This window comes from Phyllostomus hastatus, unplaced genomic scaffold, assembly GCF_019186645.2.
Source record: "Phyllostomus hastatus isolate PE091 unplaced genomic scaffold, TTU_PhHast_1.1 phas_scaffold_585, whole genome shotgun sequence".
NCBI lineage: Eukaryota > Metazoa > Chordata > Mammalia > Chiroptera > Phyllostomidae > Phyllostomus > Phyllostomus hastatus.
The window spans coordinates 27,873,776-27,896,529 of NW_025334037.1; the positions used below are offsets into that span (position 1 = coordinate 27,873,776).

The window sequence follows — 22,754 nt, forward strand, 5'->3', positions numbered from 1 at the left end:
ATCTGTGCAGAGCTGAGCCCAGGGCCTGGGTACTGGCTTTGTTGCGTGCCCTCTGATGGGACAGTGGCGCGCTCTGTGCAGCGTGTGGGTTTCTGCCCTGGGGCCCCTAGAAGTGAGAGTGTTACCCCACACTCCAGCTTCTCACGGGAAACCACTCAGGCAAGGTCCAAGAATATCACCTGCTGTCCTGTACGCAGTGGAGAAAGGAGAAAGGGAGAAACTTGACCCTGGGGCTTGCGCCATCCTTGGCTCTGCTTTGAAGGCCCTGATGACCCCCTTCCTTCTCTTTCTTCTCCTGGCTTCTGTCTAATATGTCTCTGGCTTGGCCTCGGGGACTGAGAACAAAGGGATACCTTTGTTCCTGGGCAAAAGGCCCTGGGAGACGGACAAGCACCCATTCTAATGAACAGCTAGCTGCCATGGCAGGACCGCTTTCCTGGGAGAAAAAGCCAGGCCCCGTGGCAGTAGGTGGTGACTGGCTGGGTGTAGTGAACGGAGCCTGCACCATGGTAGCGGGGAGGGTGAAGTGGCCATTTGGGTGGCCCACGGCAGGGAGAGCAAGGCCTCCGGCTCCAGGTATCCAATGTTTGTTCTCAGGGCTGGAGCTGGACGTGTTTGCTGCAGGGCTGCTGCCTGCAGCTCCTTTCCAGATGTTCCATTGAAAGGAAAGGGGGTGGCTAACCAGTTGGCGGTCCAGCTTTGCAAATAGGGCCCCGCACGCTTTGAAACGCCCCTTCTTCAGGGAGAGGTGAAGGACAGGGCCTGAGCGGTCCCCTCAGGTGGCCAGAGAAGCCAGTGAGGTTAGGTGAGAGGCTCTGTGATCCACCAAAGCTGGTGCCCTGGCCTTGGCCAGCAGCCGGCACGCCCATCAGTCCATGCTCTGTGAAAGAACTCTCGGACTGGTCCTCCCAGGGCAGAGGAGATGGGGAGACAGCACAGCCTGACCCTAACAGAGAGAGAGGTGCTGGAGGGAACAGCAAAACCACCACAAGAATTCCAAGAAGGTGCCTGTAGGGGTGGAAGGAAAGGTCCCAAGCCATAGAAGGTGAGAAGCCAGCTAGGGGGTGTCTTTGGGTGTGAAAGAGGGGTGCTCTGCAGAAAGTGCAGTGGGGGTGCAAAGTGGAAAAGTGAACAAACTGGGAAAGGCCTGGCACGAAAAAGGAAAAGCCAAGAGAAGCCACGAGGAAGGAAGGAAGGGTTCAGCTCACCATGAGGAGCTGTTTGGGGCTGAAATAGGGCTTGGGTCAATCTTCAGAGAGAAGACCCCCAGGGGGAGTCCTTAGGAGGGTTCCCCTTAAGGTAAGGGGACAGGGTGGGCTGAGACCTGGGCCCCAGGAGGAGCGGGCTCTTCTCACCCTCTGTGACAACACATTTGTATTACGTTTCATCCTCACAGCCACCCTGGGAGGGACCATTTTCCCCATTTAAAGCAAACCTCAGGACTAAGTCGCTAAGGCGAGGCCACATCCCTTGGGGAGCCAGCCTGTGACAGGTGTCACAGGAATCACACCACCCGACTCCAACCTATATGCTCTAGGAGTCCCTCCCGGACACCTCCTCACCTGTCTTCATCTCCCACTACCCTTCTTTCTGGTCTACTGCCTTTGTCTGCTGCCGGGGACTGATTGGGCCCTGGGGACCAGGGTCCTGCAATCAGTTACCTGATACCTGGGCGCTAGGCCCTCGCCCTCCGACTGGCAGAACATGCAAGGACACAGGGTTGGGGAGGAGGCTTTGCGGGAGGGGCGGGGCTACAGGAGTATGTGTGGGATTTAGGGTGGGCCTGGGCCAAGCCGGGGGCCAAGGGGCCGTGACTTCAGCACCTCGGAGAGCGCCCGCGGGCGGGCGGGGCTAGCGGGCCCAGGGGCGGGGCGGGGCGGGGCACAGGAGACCCCAGCCAAGGTCCGGGGACGCGCGCGGTGGCGCTCGCGCTGGTCCAGAGAACCGTGTGCGGTCGGGAGCCGCGCCCTGCCCTGCGCAGGTGCGCCCGCCGCGCAGGTCCAGCCAGCGGCGGCCTCTCGCCGCGCCCCCTCCTCCGTCCCTTCCACCGCCTCCGCCGCCTCCGCCGCCGCCTCCGCGCTGCGCTCCGCCCGGATGGCCAGGGCTGTGCCGGAGAATGGCGGAGCGAGAGAGCGGCGGCCTGGGCGGGGGGGCCGCGTCCCCGCCTGCCGCCTCCCCGTTCCTGGGGCTCCACATCGCGTCGCCGCCCAATTTCAGGTGAGAATCCCGGGCCTCCACGCCCCGCCCTTCAGCCCGGACCGATCTGCTCCGGCTCACCCCTCACCCCACCCGCTCCGCCCCCAGCACACACACACCAGACCTCCGGAAGGAGAGGGCGGCCGGGGTTGGCGTCTCTTCCCTGGACAGAGCCCCAGAGTCCCCCTCAGCCGCAAGTCCAGACTGATAGCCGCGGCGTATCCATGGTGCAGCCAGCTCCCTCCGCCATTCCATGTCCTAGGCTAGGAGATTCTGAGCTGAAATTGGAGGAGGGGCGCAGGGGCTGCCTTCTCCCCGACTTTGTGGCCTGGGATCTGGTATGAGATCCCAGAGGAGGCAGGCAGGCTCGCCTGTGCCCAGTCTGAAGGCTCCCGTAAAGATGGGAGCAGGCTGGGATGTCCCGCGAGTCCCAGTTTCTTAGGGCGACGGACAACCTTGGTGCAGGAAGGAGGGACTCGTGGGCCCTCCCCGAGCCCTGCTCGGCCGGAGGCGCCTCACTCCCAGGCCTGGCATGCCAGCACCCTCTGTGGATTTGGACAAGCCCTGACCCAGTCAGGTGTGTGCAGGTGCAGAAGCTCAGTCTCAGCCCAGGCACCCTAGGCCCAGCTGTGGGAGGGGGAGTATGGATTGGATGGTCCAGGAACAGCCAGGAACTCTGGGGAAGGGGGAGTCCTTGCTGGAGTGAGCACCCAGGACCCTGATCTGCGCTCCCCTTCAGCCCTCTCCCTGCCCGCTCTCTGGCGTCGGGCAGTTGAGAAGTGGATTGCAGAGAAGTGGACGGTGGGTGTCATGGGGGAAGGGTTGGTGTGCCTTCTCCATGATTCTGGCCCCCTTTGGAGAGGAGGGAGAGGAGGTGTCACTGCTCCAGAGTCTAAGAGAAACAAGCCTAGACATACCCCATTGTTTCTCCTTCTAATGAGCTCGCTCCTTCCCCTCTCTGGGGTCCCCCAGCCAGGCCCCAGCTGGGCTCTGGCGCCAGCCCCTCCTCTGACCAAAGGGTTGCGGGTTCCCTGGCTCCCTGGCGCTCAGGTGGGCAGGGACCCCTGTGGATTTCTAATGGCATCATCAGGACTAGAAACCTCCCTGAGGCCCTGAGCTGAGCTGAGCTGGGAAGACCAGTGGGAGGGGACCAGATGGAAGAGGCCCAGCCTGAAGGCTCTGGGGCTGGGGCTTTTGTGATGAGTGCCTCAGAGGAGCCAGGCTCAGTCCTGACACTGACTGCACCTGGCAGACACACGCTGCCTCAGGGCAGACGCTGCCTTCCTGCCCAGAGGCCCCCCTGCAGGGAAAGAACAATGGGCTTAGAGAGACCTGGGTTCAAATCCTACTCTACCATGTTCCAGCTGCAAGACCTGAGCAGGTTTTTGTCCGAGCTGAGCCTCATCTGGTAGGTGAGCTGGTTAATATCGAGTCCTTGATGTGTATCACGTCGGTCCTTACCCAGTGTCAGCCCTCCCTCTGCGCTAACAGGCACTTATGTAGCTCCTTCCTGCTCGAAACCTGTTTCCAGCATTGGCTCCTTTAGGCCTCGTAAGCACCCAGGGCGTGGGGGTCGGTCTGCCCATTTCATACATGAGGAGGCTGGGCCTCAGGGAGGCAGGGAGGCTGGCCCAAGGACTTCGAGGGCGTCAGAGCCTGAGGCTGAACTGGAACCCAGGTCTGTGTGTTCACTTTGCTCCACATCCAGGCCCTGTCTCTGACCCGGCAGACGGCTTTGCCCCCCCTCAGCTGCCTCCTGACCCCTCGGTGACATTGCTCTCCCACCCTCCCTCCCCCGGGGGCAGGTTATCATGGATGATTTAGTGAGAGGAGCTGACCAGGTTGGTGCCAGGCAGGAGTGTGCCCAGCCCCCGGGCCAGCTGAGCAAGGGTGGCGGCACAGAAAGGTCAGGGCGTGGGCCGGCCCTCCAGCACACCATGGCCCGGCTGTGGAGACGAGGCTGGCTTCTAGGAATAATCACAGCAGCGCCTCCGCCCCACATAGCCTGCCCCGTGGGCTCCGGCAGCCCCGCTGCCCTTTCCCTTGGCCAGCCTCTCAGATCCTGTAGCCTGGCTCCATTTAACCCTGGATGGTTACTGCTTCCCTAGTGGATCTTTGGAGAGGTCTGGGATCCACCTGGCCAGGGTTTGAGTCCTTGCTTAGTCTTCTCAGCTGTGTGCCCTGAGGCTGGGCACTAACCCCATGAGCCTCTGTTTCGTCTCCATGATGCCGGCTTTGGTTTCCGCGCAAGGCGGTCCCAGGACTTGGACGAGACAGCACGTGTTGAGTCTTTCGAGGGCTGTGGAGAGCTGCATCTGTGTGGGGCTGTAGTGGCTGCTGCTGGTGTCACTGGTGTGTGTACCCATGCACCCCCAGCACCGCCATCAACTTCCAGAGGCACACGGAGTCAGTGCCTAAACTCGGGTTTGCCCGATGCCCAGCACAGAGTAGGTGCTCAGTAATGCCTTGCTGGTTTGTACGTTAGTTAAGAATGACTTTGGGTGCGTCCCTGCCGGAGGACAGGAAATAACTGCGCGTCATCAGACAGCGACGGCGGTGAGCAGGGCACTGCGAGGCGCCCACTTTGCCTGGTGCCATTCTGAGCACGTGCTGCGCAAGGGCGTTCCCACCAGAACCGTAAACGTGGAGCGTTATTATTGTCCCCACTTTGCAGATGAAGAGCCTGAGGCATGCAGGGCCGAGGTGAGTGGCAGAGCTGGGGTTTGAACCCAGGCCGTCTGATTGGAGGCCACCCTGACAAGAGAGCGTCCCGGAATACTGGAGGGGAGTTGGTGGAGAGGCTCAGCCTGCTGTGGCCCTGGAAGGGTGGGGAGCGTTTGTTTGTTGGTAGTTGGTTTAAATAAATGTGTGGATTTTTTTGGAAGATTTTATTTATTTATTCTCAGAGAGAGGGGAAGGGAGGGAGAAAGAGAGGGAGAGAAACATCAATGTGTGGTTGCCTCTCACATGCCCCCTAATGGGGGTCTGGCCTGCAACCCAGGCATGTGCCCTGACTGGGAATTGAACCTGCGACCTTTTGGTTTGCAGGCTGGTGCTCAATCCACTGAGCCACACCAGCCAGGGTGGGGTTTTTTTTCCTAAGTATAGAAATTCTCCAACCACTTGCTAATAATTGCTCTGAACACGGTGCAGGGGAGGAACTTGCACTTACTGCGCACACTGCTGTATTATTCGACTTCTTATGTTTATAACAGACACAGGTGACTTCTGTAACTTGCAAAGTAATGTTTTAAATTTAATGTGAAAGGGATACATGTTCATTACAGGCATATCACATATTATTGCGCTTTGCAGAAAGCTCTTCTTTTTTTTTTTTTTTTTTCAAATTGAAGGTAAGACCCTCCAGCAGCAAAAGGATTATGACCCACTGAAAGCTTGGGAGGCTGGTGAGCATTTTTTAGCAATAAAGTATTTCTAAATTAGGTTACGCACATTGGGTTTTTTAGACACAATGCTGTTGCACACTCAGCGGACCACAGCATAGGGTAAGCATAGTTTTCATGTGCACTAGGAAGCCGAAAAATTGGCGGTGTGCTTCGCTGTGACACTCACTTCACTGCGGTGGTCTGTGAGTGGACCTGCCGCGTCCCCGCGTGTGCCTGTGTAAACAAAACTGTGAGAGAGTTTAGAAATGGGTGCAGTGGATATGTCGAGCTGCATGGGTGGGAGGAGGGAGAGGGACAGTGGGACATTCGGTGTGGAGGGACCCAGGGTGCTTGGGAGGTAAAGTGAGCCGCCTGCCCTGGGGTCGTGGGTGAAAGACACCGGAAATCACCCCCATCCCCAACCAACCTGCTCCCCTTTTACCCGGAGGAAACACCGGCTGAGCGGCTTCCCCGAGAACACATGGCAAGTTAGTGGCAGAGCTGGGGCAGAATCCTGGCCTCGCAACCGCTTGGATGATGGCGTTTTTGCCCCGTCACACCGCCTTAGGGATGAGAGAGAAGCTGCAGAGAGGTTCAGGGACCTCCTCACTTATTTCTCCCCAAGGGGACACACTGGCTGGTCCTTCGTTCACTCCACAAGTATTTGCCCTTTGCCAGGCTCCCCAGAGGCAGACATGGGCCTGGCTGTCATGCAGGCGGCGGGGGCAGGCAGACAGACAAGGCCTTACTAAGCTGGTAGGTATGGGTGACGAAGGTCAGAGGTCTGGGGGTCAGCGGGTCAGGAAAGGGTCCTCTCAGCTCAGGCCTGGTGGGTGTGAGCATCACCCAAAAGAAGGAATGATGAAGAAGGGCAGCATGGGAGGAGGGCCCAGGACGAGAGGGAGCAGGCAGGGTGTCTGCCGCCCAGCCTGGCACGAGCGTGGAGAGCGGGAAACGCAGAATGGAAGGCCACATTGGCACCCTGGCCTGTCCACTGATACATGGTGGGGACGGCAGGGGTTGAGGCAGGGAGCGACCGCATCGGTCGATGTCTTGGGAGGATCACCCTGGCTGCCCGGTAGAGAGTGGACTCGGAGGGAGGGAGACCAGGGGCTGTCCTGCAGGTGGGGGAGGATGGAAGAGGAGGTGAGGAAGATGCACTGGTGGCCAGGGGTCTGGGGTAAGGAGTAGAGAGGCAGGAGTCCAGGAGGACTCTGGGCCCCTTGGGGGTGTGGTGCCCAATGGGAGCGGTTTGGGGAGTAGGGAGGTGAAATTACTGGACCTGCTGATTTGAGGTTGGTGGTCGCTGGGCACCCAGCTGGAGGGTGCAAGGAGGTGGTGGGTTTTGGGGCTGGGCCTCCAGAGGATGGAGCTGGGCCCAAACACCCTGGGAGTCTCCACTTAAAGGGGAGGAGTGGAGGGGGAGAGAGAGCATGCACACATCTGAGCCACTGATGCCTCAGAGAGAACAGGGCCACCCCGGGCAGCAGCCAGCCCAGGGAGTGAAGGGCAAGGCCTGGACTGACCAGCATGTCTAGGTGGAGGGAGGGGTGGGAAGGCTGTTGCTGCTGGAGGAGCCTCCCCACCCCAGGCCTCCCAGTGCTGGGCAGCATCCCAGTCCAGGTCCTGCCAACCCTCAGTGCAGGGACTGCTGATGGGCCTCACTCGGCCCAGACGTGGCCGAGGCAGGGTTTCCAGCCTGGTTCTTTGATGTCAGAGCCTCAAAGTTGGTCTCTGGATAGTTGGGACCAGGCCAATGACACTTAGGGCCCCAGCGAATCCCATAAATTGGGTCACTGCAGCATCCCCGCTAGGGGTGCTTACGCATTCTGCAGCGCCAACTCCGGTGTTCATTCAGAAAGTCTCAGGGAGCATTGGCCGTGGGCCTTGCCTCCTTCAGGCCCTAGGGCTACACGTGGCGCTGCCGCACGGCTCCCGGGGCCGTGGGCAACCGGGACTTCCTCCTCCGGGCATTTATGTGGTGCCTGCGGTGTGCAGGGTCTGGGGCCCTGTGCTGGGACTAGACTGGGGGAGTCCGTGCCAGGGTGAGTGGGGCGCCCTCAGGGAACACAGAGGAGAAGAGCCCCCCAGCCATGTCCGCGGTAGTGTTCCCCCCTGTGTGTGATCCATGGCGTGAAACCGGACGGTCACATTGGGCCTTTCGCTCACCGTCTTAGCTGCCATTTTCCACGTTGACGCGCAGACTTCACGGCACCCACCCACCGGGCTGCATGCCGTCCCAAGCACTGGGCGGCCGCGGTTTAACGGGCCCTGGTAGGGCTCTTGGGTCGGTTTCAGTGGTTTGCTGGTGCGAGGAGTCCAGTCCTGTGCACATGGTCTCCCACCCCTGAGACTGTCTCCTCAGGGTAGTTTCCCAAAAGTCCGACCCCCAGACCCCAGCGAGCTTGCTGCGTGCATGTGGGCGCCGAGGAGTTCAAACGGCTCCCGCCCACGGTGACCCCAGCAGGGCTGTCCCTGGGGTTTTGTCTCGGGGTTGGGTTCACTTTTCCCCTGGAGATGACCCCAGTGTGGACACAGTCGGGAAAGGGGGTCCAGACCAGAGGAATGAGCCACGCCTGACCTGAGCCCACCCCACGCCTTCAGCCAGCCCCACCTTCCCAGAGGCCCGCACGCCCTCCCCCAGACTCTGGTGTAGGGGGCACATGGGAAGTTGGACTGGAAGGCGCACGGACTTGGACATTTTCAAGAGGCGAATCTGGGAAGCCCTGGGGACCTCGGTGCCCCACCCAGTCCACAGCAGTTACTGAGCGCCTGCCAGGCCCCACCCAGGGTTCCGCCAGAGAGATGGGATCCCACCCTGTGGATCAGCCACCTCGAAGGAGAGCCCACCGGGGCACCCACCAGGGTGCGTGGGGCCCAAAGGCAAAGTTACAGGGATCTGGAGTCCCCAGCCAGGGAGACCGAGTGGGCCAGCAGCAGGGTTGTCTGGCCTGGTCAGGGGGGTCAGAGAAGACTTTGCTGAGCAAGCCGGTGGGGCAGGAGTCGGGGGCAGGGGTCTGAGAGTGTGGGGGTGGAGACTGGGGTGTGGTGGGGGGAGGGGGAACCGGCTACCGGCTGGGGCGGGGGAGGCCCTGCTGAGCCTTCGGTCACAGGTAGAATACCCGCCCCTTTCCCAACCTTCCCAACCGGCCAGGGGAAGCTGTTCAAGGATCCTTAGCTGGCGAGGGGTGCCTGCGCTGGATGTGCCTCTCGGATGTTGATTCCGGTTGCCCAGGGGAGGATGAATGGCCTGTAGGGGGGCCAGAGGGACACGGGAACCTGCCCAAAGGTGAGCGGCCACTCCACAGGCGTCCTGAGAACCACCCAGGAGGCAGAGAGAGGTTGGACCCTCGGACCGTTGATGCTCTCTGTCGCGAGAGGGCCCGTGGGGCACCATGGCCAGGACCCCAGGTCACTCAGCTGGCATCCCCACCTCACTCCAGGAGAGCCAGGCACAGGAAGACAAGAGTGGCCTCTGGACAATCAGACGCCTGGCTCAGATTCGGCCTTGCTCAGCTAGGGCCTTGGCATTGCACCTCTCCACCCTCACTGTGCACGCAGCTCTGCCTCGGCCCACTGCTGGGCTGAGACAGCAAGTCAGAAAGGGCAAGGGCTGCTGTGGGTGGAGGGAGAGTAACGGGGTGGTGTGACTGCAGACGAGGCCCCGAAACAAACATCCAGACACAAAAGGCCGTGTGTCCACACTGGGCGGCTCAGGTCAGGGAGGGTGCAGAACGCAGCGAGGGCCCGGCCGGGCCAGGAGGAAGGACGGGGCCCTGGACTAGCGGGCAAGAAGGTTAATGCATGAAGAGGGAGCCTAGGATGCAAAGACAGACTCCAAAAGTCAGGGCAGTCTCGAGAGACTGCGCTCAGGACACAGAGCCACCAGATGTGAATACGTGTGAGACCTTGGGAACGTCCCACCCGAATGGGCCGCAGGGCTGCTTGATGGCGTGGCCTCCCGGAAGGGGGGCGCTGACGGATCTAGGGGCCAGGGAAGGAGGCCCGCAGAGGGTCCCGGGAGTCAGCTCCGGGGTCAGGGGAAGGCGGGTGGTGGGATGGCGAGGGAACTTCCCTCCTTCCCTTCCTCTCCTCCCCCCTCCCCTCCCTGCCCATAGCTGCGTTCCTCGAGCCTGGAGGAGCCAAGGGCTTGTTTAACTTTCCCTCCACAGAGGGTCTTCTGGGTAAGTGAAGTAAGCCAATCACAGAAAGACAGTTGCCGTAGGATTTCACTTACTCGTAGAATCTAATGAACAAGATAAGCTGACGAACAAAATGGAAACAGAGGTGTGGGCCCGTGGAGCACACTGACAGCTGTCGGTGCAGCGGGGGGCCTGGGTGAAAGAAGGGGGAGGGTTTAGTGAAAGCACATGTCTGCACAACACACAGCCAGCCGTGTGGTGATGGCCTGAGGGGGGTGGGGACATCTGATAGGGTTAGTGACACAAATACAGAGAAAAGGGTCCTGTGGATGACCCGGTGCCTGGAGAAGCAGGGGAACGGGGCGGGGGACGGCTGGGGTAGGGATGGGGGGCAGAGGGGTGGCTTGCAAAGGGGGCTCCATCCCCGATCCTTGGTCGAGACCTCCCAAACACTCCGCTCTGTGAGGTGGGGGCAGGGGTGGGGGGCTTCCGTTTAATGTGGGGAACCCGTGACCTCCGACACCTTCTGCCTGAGCTGTAGTGTCTCATCTGGAAAAACAAGCAAGTGACCCCTCTGCCGAGGTTGTGCTGAGCATGGAGGAGCGGCCGGGGTGGGGCCTCGCTGTCGGGCCTGATGTGACTTTTGCACCGCCCGGCCTCGCTCTGGAGAAAGAAGGAAAGATAAGGAGCTCTTGTACCCACCCCGCTGGAGCTGGGGGTCAAGTGCAGGCTTTTGGGCCCCCGCTCAATGCCGTCCCCTACTGCGCAGGGAACTGCAGCCCCCTCATCTGTAAAGGATGAAGCAGCAGCCCCTGCATCCCCACACCTGCCTCCCCGGAGGTGGGAACCTCAGCGATACCGAGGGGGTGCAGTTGGGAAGCACCCTGACGCTGCCACTGACAAACTCCTAGAAGACTCGTGCTGAGCACCTAGTGTGTGCAGGAGGGCCTCGCCAGCTCTGCTGCCAGGGGTAGGGGGTGCAGCCCAGACCACTGCTGGGAGGGAGGGGACCTGTGTCCACCACCTGCTGAGTACTGGGTCAGGGTATCTGATGGAGCCCCGGCCCTGTCTGCTCCACCACACCACCTTGCGGCCACGCAGACGCCGACCTACCACGGGCAGCAGGATGGCAGGGGACCGGTGATGTGGCCCGGAGGGCTGTAGGGCACTGGCACAGGGCGTGGCGAGGGGGGCTTTCTGAGAAGCAGGCTTGACTGAGCCTTCTCCCCGCAAGCACAGGTGAGAGGCTGCCACAGGCTCCACCCAAGCTCTGGATTAGACCCTAGGAAGGCAGGAACGGGAGACACGAGGGAGCTGGAGAGCCCAGATGCCAGGCCAAGCAGTTGGCTGCCAGCAGGGACCCCTGAGCAGGGGCAGAGGGGTGGTCTTTCAGGCAGCTTTGCCTGGCAGTGGTTGGTGGGGCACGGTGGTGCAGGCACAGGGAGACTGAGGCAGGCAGGCCTGGGGGAGGGCTGCAGAGGCAGGAGCTGGGCCAGGGCTGGGCGGCGAGGGAGGGCAGAGGTGGATTTGTGCGTGGGGTCGCCGGCAGAGCAGGGAGCACCTGAAGGCATCTCTGGGCCAGACGCCCAGTGGTCCTGTGGCTGGGACCTAGGGGCGCCTTCTCGGTGACAGCCCAGCCAGCCAGCATGTTTGCCGTTAATTTAGTGCCAGCCACTCGGTTCTTGTCCCGGGGCCAGAGATGCCACACTGTGCTGGCCAGACGGAGCAGGGACAGGGCTGCTCTGGCTGCTGGGCTGGGCTGCCCTCCCCAGCCCACCCTGCTTCCACACCACACCTTCCCCGTCCTCGGGCTCCAGGTCCTAAAGGGCCTGAAAGGGCCAGCTGCCAATCCACCCCCTTGCTCTGCTGAGAGTCCCTCCCTGCCCTTCCTCCAGGGCCCTTCCAGCTTCTGCCTGTGTTACAGGCAGCTCATTGGCTTCTAGGCCACCCAGACCTGTGATGAGGGTCCAGGTGCCCTTCCCTGGCTGTGGGGCCCCCTGTGCCCGCAGACACTTCCTAGGTGCTGTAGGATGGAGCCCTAGGGAGGGGCTGAGGTTCTGTCCTGCACCAGGTGGGCAATGGAGCAGCTCACACCCACCCCGCAGCTCCGACTGCGCACTGCCTGGGCCCACGGAAGCCTCCCCCACGAGGTGTGGGGCTGAGCGTGTAGCTGTGGGCCGTCCATTCATGGAGAATTCCAGAGCTTCCACTCCCACCCCCATCTGGTCATCAGGGACCCTGAGTGTGGTGCTGGCCCTTTAAAGCAGATCAAGGGCTGGCTTTTGGGGGAAAACAGCCCAGATTTCTGCTATCTGCTTACAAGCCTGGGCCAGGGAGGGGGGGCCGCCCCAGCCCCCGACAGGGGCATTGGAAGGGCAGGTGGAGCTGGTAGCATTGATTGCAGTAACCTGATCCCACCGGGGAGGTGGCAGTGACAGCGGCATCAGCGCAACGGGCCGGACCGGGGGGAGGAGGCTGCCTGCAGCTGAGGGCTGGGCCGGGAGGAGCTGGGGCTGGGGCCCGGGTCGGCAGGCAGCTGCTGCCTCGTCTCCCGGCCCATGTATTTTTAATGAGCTCCCCAGGCTTCTGCAGCAGGCAGGACGCAGAAAGGCAGGCCCAGGCGGCGGAGGCCTGTGGCCCCAGCCCTGCCTTGAGCCCTGGCCCCCCCACCCTTCTGGGCATGAGCGGGCGGCCCTGGGGCCCGGAAGCCCCCCGGCCGGGCAGGGCTCTCCATGCAGCTCGTCCTGAAGATGGATTCAAGCCCAGACAATGACAGCTGGTTGGAGGATCAGTGGGAGCGCTGGTAGGGGTGCGGGGGCTGGTGGGGAAGGGGGAAGCTTGGGGGCAGCTCCATGGAGCTCCTGCTCTCTGAGTCTGACTGAGGTAGGAGTGGAGGGTGTGGGCCTCCTGGGCTCCCCTGGGGGCTGGGCTGCCACCTCTCCTCGGTGACCTTGGACTGTGGGTCTCTTGCGCTAAGCCTGAATCTCTTGGTATCATGGGAAAAGGCTCAGGGCTCTCCCCAACTTCCCCCACAGAATTCTCCCAAATGTCCCACGTACACCAAACCAGGTGGAGCCTAGGGCTGGGGGAGGGCAGGCGCCACAGTGGGGCTGGGGCTCGGGGCTGGCCTGTGGGGAGGGGGCCCCTTACAGCCAGTCAGCGCTCTGGCGCTGAGCTGCTCTGGTCTGCCTCCTGAGTTCCCAGCTCCTCCAGCCCCCACCAGGGCCTTCCTGTGCAGGGCCCCATCTGTGCAGCCTGCTGTCCAGGGTCCCTATCCGGCAAGGCAGCTCTGTGGTTGGAGAGATGAGACCAAGAGCACAGAGTGGGGGCCTGGTCTGTGCTGGAGTGGGCTGTGACCACCCGCACTGACCCCAGGTGCCCCTCATTGCTCTGTGGCTCAAGCAGCTAGGGACTTCCTGGGCTGGGGGGACCAGCACATCTCTGGGGCTGGGGAGTGGCCTCTCAGTGCCGTGGGTTTGTTGCTGCAGGGATTGGACAGAGAGCCCCCAGATCCAGGCGTCCTGGGGAGTCTTCTCATTCTCCATGGATGAACTGGCCTTGGCACCTGCCTTGACCCTGGGAGGCCTTTCTCTGGCAGAACTGAGGCTCTGACCAGCTGGGCCTTCCAGGCACTGCCTCTTGTTTGGCAACAAGGAGGACAACAGGGGGGAGCGGGAGTGACGGGGAGCCTCCCCTTCCACTGCCCCCCCCCAGGAGGACTGCCTTTTGGCATGAGCCCCAAACTTTCCCTGCTTGTTAGATACCCCGTGCACTGGCACAGGCGGACTCCAAGTCCCGTCCTCTGGGGGGACCCCCTGGGGGCTGTGGTCTGCCTTCGAGGGGCTGCCTCCTGGAAGATGCATCAGGGAGACAGCAGTGGGCTGAGCAGTCCCCCTGTGTTGTAACTGCAGCTTCCTGTCCCCACCAGGCTCACCCATGACATCAGCCTGGAGGAGTTTGAGGATGAAGACCTCTCAGAGATCACCGATGAGTGTGGCATCAGCCTGCAGTGCAAAGACACCCTGTCCTTACGGGTAAGGGTGGGCTCCCAGAGCCCGAGGGGGTGCAGGATGGGCAGGGACAGGGTTGAGGGCACCCTCCCGATCCACGCAGGGGGCTCAGGGCCTGTACAGCACCCTCCTTAAATGAAGCAGCACGCAGGAAACGTCCAGTAAGGCTCTTGGCACACCTTGGGCCTCAATCAGTTTCTTTTTCCTTTTTTCTTGCCCTGAGTTAAGGCAGGAGGCAGCTCCTTCAACTGTCCACAGGAAGAGAGAGGGCAGGCGGTGTTCAGGTCCTGGACAGTAGCACTTAGGGCATTAGCGAAGGGAGGGCTCGAAGGGAAGGCTCAGGACTACCCTAAGTCCTTCAGGGAGTGGCCTTGGCAGAGAGGCTGGGGCAGAGCGGGCGGAGTCTGGCGGGATCTGCAGTGCTCTGGGGCAGGAGCGCGGACAGGAGGCACTCCCTCTGCGGCCGCTGCACCAAGCCACGCCACTGGACCTCACAGACCCTCCCTGACCCACAGGCCTAAAGGCCCCTTTGGAGGGTTAACCCAGCCTTGCTGCTGCTTTTGACCCCATGGCTTTCTCATAGGACAGATGGCTTTCTCTAGTCCAGAAAGTTCCGAATCCTGCCAGGAGGTCCTCAGCATCTGGGGAGCGTGGGGCAGAGAGAGATCCCCTGTGTCTCTTCAGAAGAGTAAAAAGGAGTCAGGAAGTGGCAGTCAAAGCATGGGGCTAGGGTGCAGAGCCCAGAGCTTCTCGGCCCTCAGGAGGGTGGCTGGCCGAAGTAGACATGGTGTGAGGAGGGTGGTTAGCAAAGGAGTGAGTTGGGGTGCACATTACCTGTCTGTGTGTTATGGTCTCCTCTTGCCCCCAGATATGCTGTGAGCTCTGCCAGGCAAAAAGAAACTGAGGGCCGGTTGGGGGAAGAATAACCCTCCAGCTCCTTGTACCCCAACCCTCCATCCTCTGGCCAGGCTAGGAAGGGATGGAAGCAGAGAACTTGGGGAATGGTCCCAGGGCCTGGACATAGCTTCTCTGACGTCATATACCTGTTCCTCTTCCCCGACTGTCCTCCCCCCCCAGCAAGTGCAGGCAGAGCCTTGAAGAGGGTGGTCTTGCCACCAGCTAGGACCCTGAGGCCCCGAGGTGTTATGTACCTTGTGGGGCCTTAAGCAAGCTCCGGGGGGTGTCACTCACTCTGGCCATTGAGTCCTCACCTCAGCTAACTGCTGAGGGAGCTCGTGGGTCAGGAGATCTGTCCGAGGTGCCAGGGAGGCCGTGGCAGGCTGGAGCTAGAGCAGGGCTGAGAACTCTCAAGGTTGGGCTGGCCTGAGCGAGAGTCTCAGGTTGGGGGGGCCAAGGCCTGTGGGCGGGAGGTGGGGGGTGCCACTGCCTGCGCAGGTGCCCCATTTGCCCCTCTTCTTCAGTATCCCTCTTCCTGCCGGAGCTCAGGTCCTCCTGCCCGCGCTGCAGCCCACCCACAATCCCTCCCCTGGACTGCCCGTTTTCCCAGTTTCCCTCACTGCGCTTTTCCGATACTAACCCCCACCCCATCCCCTGTGGAGCGCGAACACCTTGGCGACCCTCTGTCCCCATGGCAACAGCAGTGACCTCACTCCGGGCTCCGCTTACAACCCCCGGTGAGGTCACCCGCCGTTGCCAAGGAAACGGGAGGTGCACAGAGTCAGAAAGCAAAGGACCATGAGGAGGGGAGGGGTGTGGACTGTTCAAGCTGTTGTCAAGGGAACGGGAGGGTGCAAAGAGTCAGGAAGCGGGGAACGTGAGGTGGGAAGAGGTGTGGTCTGCCCGAGGCACCGACTGGAGTGGGGAGGGCAGCATCGCGCATTCTCGCAGCAGCTGGCCCCTGTCCCGCTTCTCTCTCCCCACCCCTTTGCGGCTGCGGAATGGATTCGCCTGGGCTGGGGGGCGGTGCGCTGGGGGGCGGTGCGCTGGGGGGCGGTGTGTGGCGGCCTCGGTCCTGCCCCTGCCTCCGCGTGGCCCCGCCCCCTGACTCCGGTCTGTCCGCGCCCCGCAGCCCCCGCGTGCAGGGCTCCTGGCTGGGGGCGGCGGCTGCGCCGGGAGTCGGCTGCAGGCCGAGATGCTGCAGATGGACCTGATCGACGCAGCGGGGGACACTCCCGGCGCTGAGGACGACGAGGAGGACGACGAGGAGGAGCGAGCGGCGCGGCGACCAGGAGCCGGACCGCCAGAGGCCGGGGCTCGCCAGGAGCCGGTGCTCCGCGGCCAGGGCCAGGGCGGCGGGGACACGTACCGGCCCAAGCGGCCCACCACGCTCAACCTCTTCCCGCAGGTGCCACGGTCTCAGGTAAGGCACGAGCGGTGTGGGGCGGGGCTGAAGGGTGGCACCCTGGGCCTGGGGTCGGGCCCGGGAGGTGACAGCGCAGGGTGCCGTGGGCGAACTTGCGGGTCTGGCGCTGGGAGAAGTAGCTGGCCTGCTGAGACCGCCCGAGGCTTCCCAAAGGGGAGGTCCCTGGGGGAGGGTGGTCTGGGAGGTGGGTAGGATCGGTCGTAAGGGGAGGGGCTGAGAGGGACAGCGGAGGGATCTGCGCAAAGATAAGTGGGGTATTGAGAGAATAGGGTTTTGAGGGGTTGCAAGAGTTCGGATCTTGAGGCCAGCTGTGGAAGGGTTTCCTCTTTAGGGTGTGGGGTTCCTGGTGAGGAGAACAAGAAGCAAGGCCTGGAGAAAGGGCTTCACTGGAAGGGGTCGGTGTGGTGGGAGGCCGTGGGAAGTTGTGAAAAGTTGGGGATGGGGAGCTCAGAGGCAGCAGCCGATTTGAAATGTGGGCAGCTGGGAATTCCCAGAAGGCAGGCAAGAGAAATGGGAGGTGGAGCCGCTTGGCTGAGTTGGGGGCCTGGGGCCCCCTGGCTGGGTGGCTGGATGCCAAGGAGGGTTGAATAGGGTGGGGGAGAGTGGCTGTGGCCCTTTGTCTTCCAAACCCAGTCAGGAGAGGTGCAGAGGGGCCCAGGGAGGCCGGGCTGTTGGTGGAGGGTGCAGGGGCCGCTGGGAAGGGATTAGTTCCTTTCCCAGGATCCTCAGGGGTCGATTTTGGCAGCCAGATTCATGAATGTGAGGGCCCCTGAGGATGTTCCCACGGAGGGGGGCCCAAGCTGTGTGTAGGGAGCCTTGTACCCGGCAGCGTGGAGAGGGGCCCAGGGGGCTGAGGACGTGGCAGGGGCAGTCCAGGGGGTCCAGGAAGAAGGGCCTCTGGCGACCACATCTGTCATTCCCCAGTCATGTACTCCCCGGGGCATGACTGAATGGTCTTATGGATTTATCATTTGGATGATTCATCCCAGTCCCCAGGCTGGCTGCTGGGAGACCCTTCCTGTGCCTTTTTCTCATTCCAAGGACTGCCCCTGCCCCTGCCCCTGCCCCTGCCCTGAAGCTTCCTGAGCTTCAGGGGACTTGGGCTAGAAGGGAGCATCTTCATGTTACTCTCAGTGCCTGGGTCTGGGGGTCCGGCTCCAGCCCCATTGGCTCCTGCTTCTCCCCCCACCTCCTTCCCCACGCACCATGACACACACTGGCCATTGCCACCCTTGTGGAGGCTGACAAGACCACATCCCTACGGCTTGGCCAGCCTCCCTGAGCCAGGAGGAAGGGCTGGCTAGAGCAAGGAGGCCTGGCAGGGAGGGCTGGGATCTGTCACCCATCCTGCCTGCCCCAGAGGGGATCCAGGGCTGTGAGCCCTGGACAAGAAGTGGGGGGCGGGGCACAGCAAATGTCCTAAGGACGGCCTGATGGGGGCAGGGCCAGGGCCTCCCTGTGCCGGGCACTGTTGACCAACTCTGTCACAAGAGCCTTTTGTTCTCTGCACAGGACACGCTGAACAATAATTCTCTGGGCAAGAAGCACAGTTGGCAGGACCGGGTGTCTCGATCGTCCTCACCCCTGAAGACAGGTAAGTCAGCACCTTTTCCAGACTCCCACCCGCCCGGCCCAGTCCCACTGAAGAGAGCCAGCCTTAGTAGCCTCCAGCTTGCGAGTAAGCCCACCTGAGGTGACTGCGGCACGAGGGAGGGGGCCCCAGAGCCACCAGGGCCTATGGCTGAGTGGAGGGGGCAGTGGCCCGGGGGTCAAGGGTGGGGGCACCTGCCTGCAGCGCCGACCTGCCCGCTCTCCAGGGGAGCAGACGCCTCCACATGAACACATCTGCCTGAGTGATGAGCTGCCGCCGCAGAGCAGCCCTGCCCCCACCACGGACCGAGGCACCTCCACGGAGAGCCCTTGCCGCCGCAGCGCTGCCACCCAGATGGCTCCTCCCGGCGGCCCTCAGGCTGCCCCGCCTGGTGGCCGGGGCCACTCGCATCGAGACCGCATCCACTACCAGGCGGACGTGCGGCTGGAGGCCACCGAGGAGATCTACCTGACGCCGGTGCAGAGGCCCCCAGACCCCGGGGAGCCCACCTCAGCCTTCTTGCCACCAGCCGAGAGCCGGATGTCGGTCAGCTCCGATCCAGACCCTGCCGCCTACCCCTCCTCGGCAGGCCGGCCGCACCCCTCCATCAGTGAGGAGGACGAGGGCTTCGACTGCCTGTCCTCCCCGGAGCGGGCCGGGCCCCCCGGTGGAGGGTGGCGGGGCAGCCTCGGGGAGCCGCCGCCGCCTCCGCGGGCCTCGCTGAGCTCGGACACCAGCGCGCTGTCCTATGACTCGGTCAAGTACACGCTGGTGGTGGACGAGCACGCACAGCTGGAGCTGGTGAGCCTGCGGCCATGCTTCGGAGACTACAGTGACGAGAGCGACTCGGCCACCGTCTATGACAACTGCGCCTCTGCCTCCTCGCCCTACGAGTCGGCCATCGGGGAAGAATACGAGGAGGCGCCCCGGCCGCGGCCCTCTGCCTGCCTCTCGGAGGACTCCACGCCCGACGAGCCTGACGTCCACTTCTCCAAGAAGTTCCTGAACGTCTTCATGAGTGGCCGCTCTCGCTCCTCCAGTGAGTCTGCAGCGGAGCCGTGGGGCCCGGTGGGAAGAGCTGGCATGAGGGCGTTCCCGGGAGGAGGCCCCAGACCCGTCGGGTCCGAAACATCTAGTCCAGGACTTTGAGTGACACCCCCGGCCCCTCCCACCTCGACCGGAAGTGGGACCTCCCTCCTGCAGCCAGTCCCCTTCACTCCTAGGTGCAGAGTCCTTCGGGCTCTTCTCCTGTGTCATCAACGGGGAGGAGCAGGAGCAGACCCACCGGGCCATATTCAGGTAAGAGCGCCCGAGCCAGCCAGCCAGGCAGCGGCCAGGGACACCCTGCCCTGCCTCTGTCGTCCCTGCGTGGCCTAAATCCATCGCCACTGCTGGCACGTGACTCATCCTCCACTCCGCCCCAGGGGGCGGTGCCCGCCCTCTCAGACTCGGAGTAAGGGGCGGAGGGGAGGGTCCAGTGCGCTGTGGCCTTTGCTATGCCGCCACCGGCGCACAGGGGTGAGCACCCCAGCCGGCCCGAGCCAGCTGGGACCAGAACCCAGAAGGGCGCCCAGCAGACAGGACACCTGACCCCTCACCAAACCCACACCCTCGCTCTCCTCATGTGGAAGTGCCTGCTTCCCACCACCTCTCCCCCTTGTGTTAGTGGCTCTGGTCGCCTCCTGCGTCGGCCTGCGAGTTGCTCCGTGGCACAGGCGTACCTGACTGACTTCGGTCTGCCCCGGGAGCTGGCTTCGACAGGCGCGCCTAACGCTTTTCAAACGCTTATTAACATGCCAGTGCCGGCGCGGCTCCCAGAGCAGGGCATGGGGTAGACAGACGGCCTGACTGGAGAGGCCCTGTGGTGGAGCCCTCACACGCCTTCCTGGGGACAGGTTTGTGCCTCGGCATGAAGACGAACTCGAGCTGGAAGTGGACGACCCCCTGCTGGTGGAGCTGCAGGCCGAGGACTACTGGTACGAGGCCTACAACATGCGCACGGGGGCCCGCGGCGTCTTTCCTGCCTACTACGCCATCGAGGTCACCAAGGAGCCTGAACACATGGCAGGTAGTTCTCTTTTCCTGCCGATGGTGCCGCCAGGCCCCGCGTCCTCCCTGCTCCAGCTTGCTGCCGGTGAACCCGTGCTCCCGACTGCAGCCACCCAGGGAGGGGGCCACGCCCAGGTGGCTTTGGGTCAGCTTCACCATTGGTCGCCTCAAGGCCCAGCCAGCCTGGGGCATTCGTGGGTGGTGGCACCCTCTGCCGGCTCTGCCTCTCTTCACCTCCGGCTTGCTTTCCAGCCCTGACCAAAAACAGCGACTGGGTGGACCAGTTTCGCGTGAAGTTCCTGGGCTCAGTCCAGGTCCCCTACCACAAAGGCAATGATGTCCTCTGTGCCGCTATGCAAAAGGTACCTGCTTCCCGCTCCCGTGCAGTGGGGGACGAGCCCCAGCCCGGTCCCCGGCCTCTCCCGGGAGAGGAACGCCCCGCCGCACCTGATGTTCCTATCCCTCACCCGCAGATCGCCACCACCCGCCGGCTCACCGTGCACTTTAACCCGCCTTCCAGCTGCGTCCTAGAGATCAGCGTGAGGGGCGTGAAGATAGGCGTCAAGGCCGATGACTCCCAGGAGGCCCAGGTGAGCGCCCTGGCCCCCGCCCTGGGCTCTCCCACCTAATCTCCCTCCTCTGCCCCCTGCAGGCGAATGACCACCTTCCTCTCTTCCTCCTATAGGGGAATAAATGTAGCCACTTTTTCCAGTTAAAAAACATCTCTTTCTGCGGATACCATCCGAAGAACAACAAGTAAGTGGGCCGGAGCAGAGGTCCAGGTGTGGGCGGGGCGGGGTGCAGCCATCCTGGCTGGGCAGGCAGTGGGGGGCAGGGCACATGCATGTACCTAGAGGGGTCTGAGACCCATCCCACCCCCAGACGGACTGCGGTCCTCCCACAGGTACTTTGGGTTCATCACTAAGCACCCCGCCGACCACCGGTTTGCCTGCCACGTCTTTGTGTCCGAAGAATCCACCAAAGCCTTGGCAGAATCTGTGGGGTACGTATGCGTGTGTCCCACCGAGCGCCAGGCGCACCCGCCAGCCCCAGCCCCAGGCCCCCAAGCACAGTCCCCAAGCTCAGCGTCAGTCCCCAAGCTCAGAGGCTTCCATCCTCCCCGGCTCTGTACGCCACCTCTAGGCCCCTGTGCAGCGGCTGGGCTGGAGGAGCGGCTGCTGCGCGCTCTGGTGTCGGGCCCTTTCTTGAACTGCAGTCTAACTCGGGAAACAGTTTGTGGAGGACGGAGCTGAGCTGCTGCAGCTCAGGGTCTGGAGCCCTCCCGCCCCCAGGGACCCCGAGGCTCCAGTTTGAAAACTCCAGTTATGTTCCCACTCCCCCACCCCAGTCAGCGTGTGTGTCTGCCTGCCCCTAGGAGAGCATTCCAGCAGTTCTACAAGCAGTTTGTGGAGTACACCTGCCCTACGGAAGATATCTACCTGGAGTAGCAATGCTGCCCTGCCCTCCGCACCCCCTGGGCCTTCAGGCCAGCACCAGCACAGCTGGCTGCCGACAGGACGTGGCACGGCCTGAGGAAGGGCACCCGCCGCCACCGGAGGACGGGGAAGTGGAGGCCGTTGGCCAGGGGTGGGAGGGTGGGGGTTGTGGGGAGAGGCAAATGCAGTTTATTGTAATATTAGATTCATCTACGGAGGACGGAGTGGGCTGCCCGGGAACTGTGGGCAGGGCAGGTCTGGCCACTGGTGGGAAAGGGGCCCGTCGCAGGAGCGTTGGGTTCTGTCCTATTCTGGGACTCCCTTCCCCTGCCGGGGCCTCGGGCTCCCTGGCCACTGGTTTCTGCCGTGAGGAAGCCCCTGTCACCTGAGAGTGCCCACCCTGCCCTCAGCTCCCAGCCCCGAGCAAAGGCCCTGAGCTCAGGCCGAGCCCAGCCCCCTCCCGAGGACTTTCCAGTAAGGAAACGGCAGTAGGTGGCGGTGTGGTCCCTGTTCCCAGAGTGGCCTCTGGATGGCTCCACCACCAACCTCACTGGCATGCTGGCCCCTGGCAGGTGCGGGCCCCTCGAGGAAGGAGAGCGCGCACAGTGGGGCCCCACTCCGGCAGAAAAAGGGGGCATCCCGACTGGCCCGGGCCAGGCCAGCCCAGCCCCTCGGCTGCTTCGGCTCTAGCCCCATCTTGGTCCTGTCACCCTGGCCACAACTATTAAAGTGCCATTTCCTGTCTGGAGTGCAGTGGTGTATCTACCTGGACCCTGCCCGCGGCCAGCTCATTTCCATCCTCCGAAAGCCCCAGGCTTTGCTGCACAGAATAGCTTTATAAGGGGTTCCCGTCACAGGAGCGTGTCGTAGTAATACTCAGCCATGTCTGGGTCCTCCCGCTTGCGCTGCTGGGCCTGGGAGAGGAGGGGCCGAGGACCTCTCGACAAGGGGTGCTTGGGTCGGATCCCATAGTCTGGAGAAAGAGAAGAGGGTGTGTTTGGGAGGGAGAATCTGGCTTGGAATCTGCTACAGTCACCCCTGAACAGATGCCGTTCGGGACAAGAAGGCCCTGAGGCTGCACCTGGGTGCCCTCCCTAGGGCATGTCCCCCCCAGGGTGGTGGGGGCGAGGGAGGGGAGGGAGGAGACACTACCGTCCAGCAGGCCAGACAGCGGCTGTGGGAGCTCCAGGGGGGCTGCAGAGTCCTCGGACACTGATCGCTGAGGTCTGTGGGAGATGTTGGGGTGCTCAGTGCTGGCCCTGAAGACCACTATCGCCTCCCTTTGAAGCAGGGGACAGCCCAGGATGATCACACCAGCCTTTCCTCATGGCACTGCCCCACCACCACCTTCCAGGGCAGGCCCTGTTGCTCCTGGGAGTTACCTCGGCGGCAGGGCGTGGAGTGCCACTGCCAGGACAAGGCAGAGGAGGAGGCTCAGCCCGGCCCTGGGGTGCAGAGCCATCTCCTACTCAGGTTCCTGGCTGCGGCCTCTGCAGGCCCCTCCCCCAACAGGACGGAACCCCTGCTGACTCCCTGGGCCACCTCACAAATGACAGTAGTTCCAGGGCTCAGAGTCAGCACCAGCTGCTGATGAGGCCAGACCCCCCACCCCCCCACGCTG

At 62.7% G+C, this 22,754-nt stretch overlaps 2 protein-coding genes across 3 annotated transcripts; one reads left to right on the top strand and one right to left on the bottom strand.

Moving 5' to 3' along the window:
- Positions 1–1,940: 1,940 nt before the first annotated feature.
- MAPK8IP1 (mitogen-activated protein kinase 8 interacting protein 1) lies at positions 1,941–21,879 on the top strand. 2 transcript variants are annotated; one of them, XM_045825738.1, is made up of 12 exons: positions 1,941–2,217; positions 13,653–13,758; positions 15,764–16,054; positions 17,570–17,651; positions 17,875–18,687; positions 18,872–18,947; positions 19,544–19,716; positions 19,950–20,059; positions 20,171–20,287; positions 20,383–20,453; positions 20,602–20,700; positions 21,073–21,879. In XM_045825738.1, the coding sequence occupies exons 1-12, from the start codon at positions 2,117–2,119 to the stop codon at positions 21,143–21,145; spliced, it is 2,112 nt and encodes a 703-aa protein (XP_045681694.1). In that variant the 5' UTR covers positions 1,941–2,116; the 3' UTR covers positions 21,146–21,879. The 2 variants fall into 2 exon arrangements, with proteins under 2 accessions (XP_045681694.1, XP_045681695.1); XM_045825739.1 differs by lacking the exon at positions 1,941–2,217 and adding an exon at positions 12,142–12,527.
- Positions 21,880–21,976: 97 nt separating this feature from the next.
- CUNH11orf94 (chromosome unknown C11orf94 homolog) lies at positions 21,977–22,595 on the bottom strand. Its single transcript, XM_045825160.1, has 3 exons — positions 22,516–22,595; positions 22,286–22,359; positions 21,977–22,106 (listed from the first exon to the last, which is right to left on the bottom strand). Exons 1-3 carry the CDS (start codon positions 22,593–22,595, stop codon positions 21,985–21,987), a joined length of 276 nt encoding a protein of 91 aa, XP_045681116.1. The 3' UTR covers positions 21,977–21,984.
- Between the last annotated feature and the right edge of the window lie 159 nt (positions 22,596–22,754).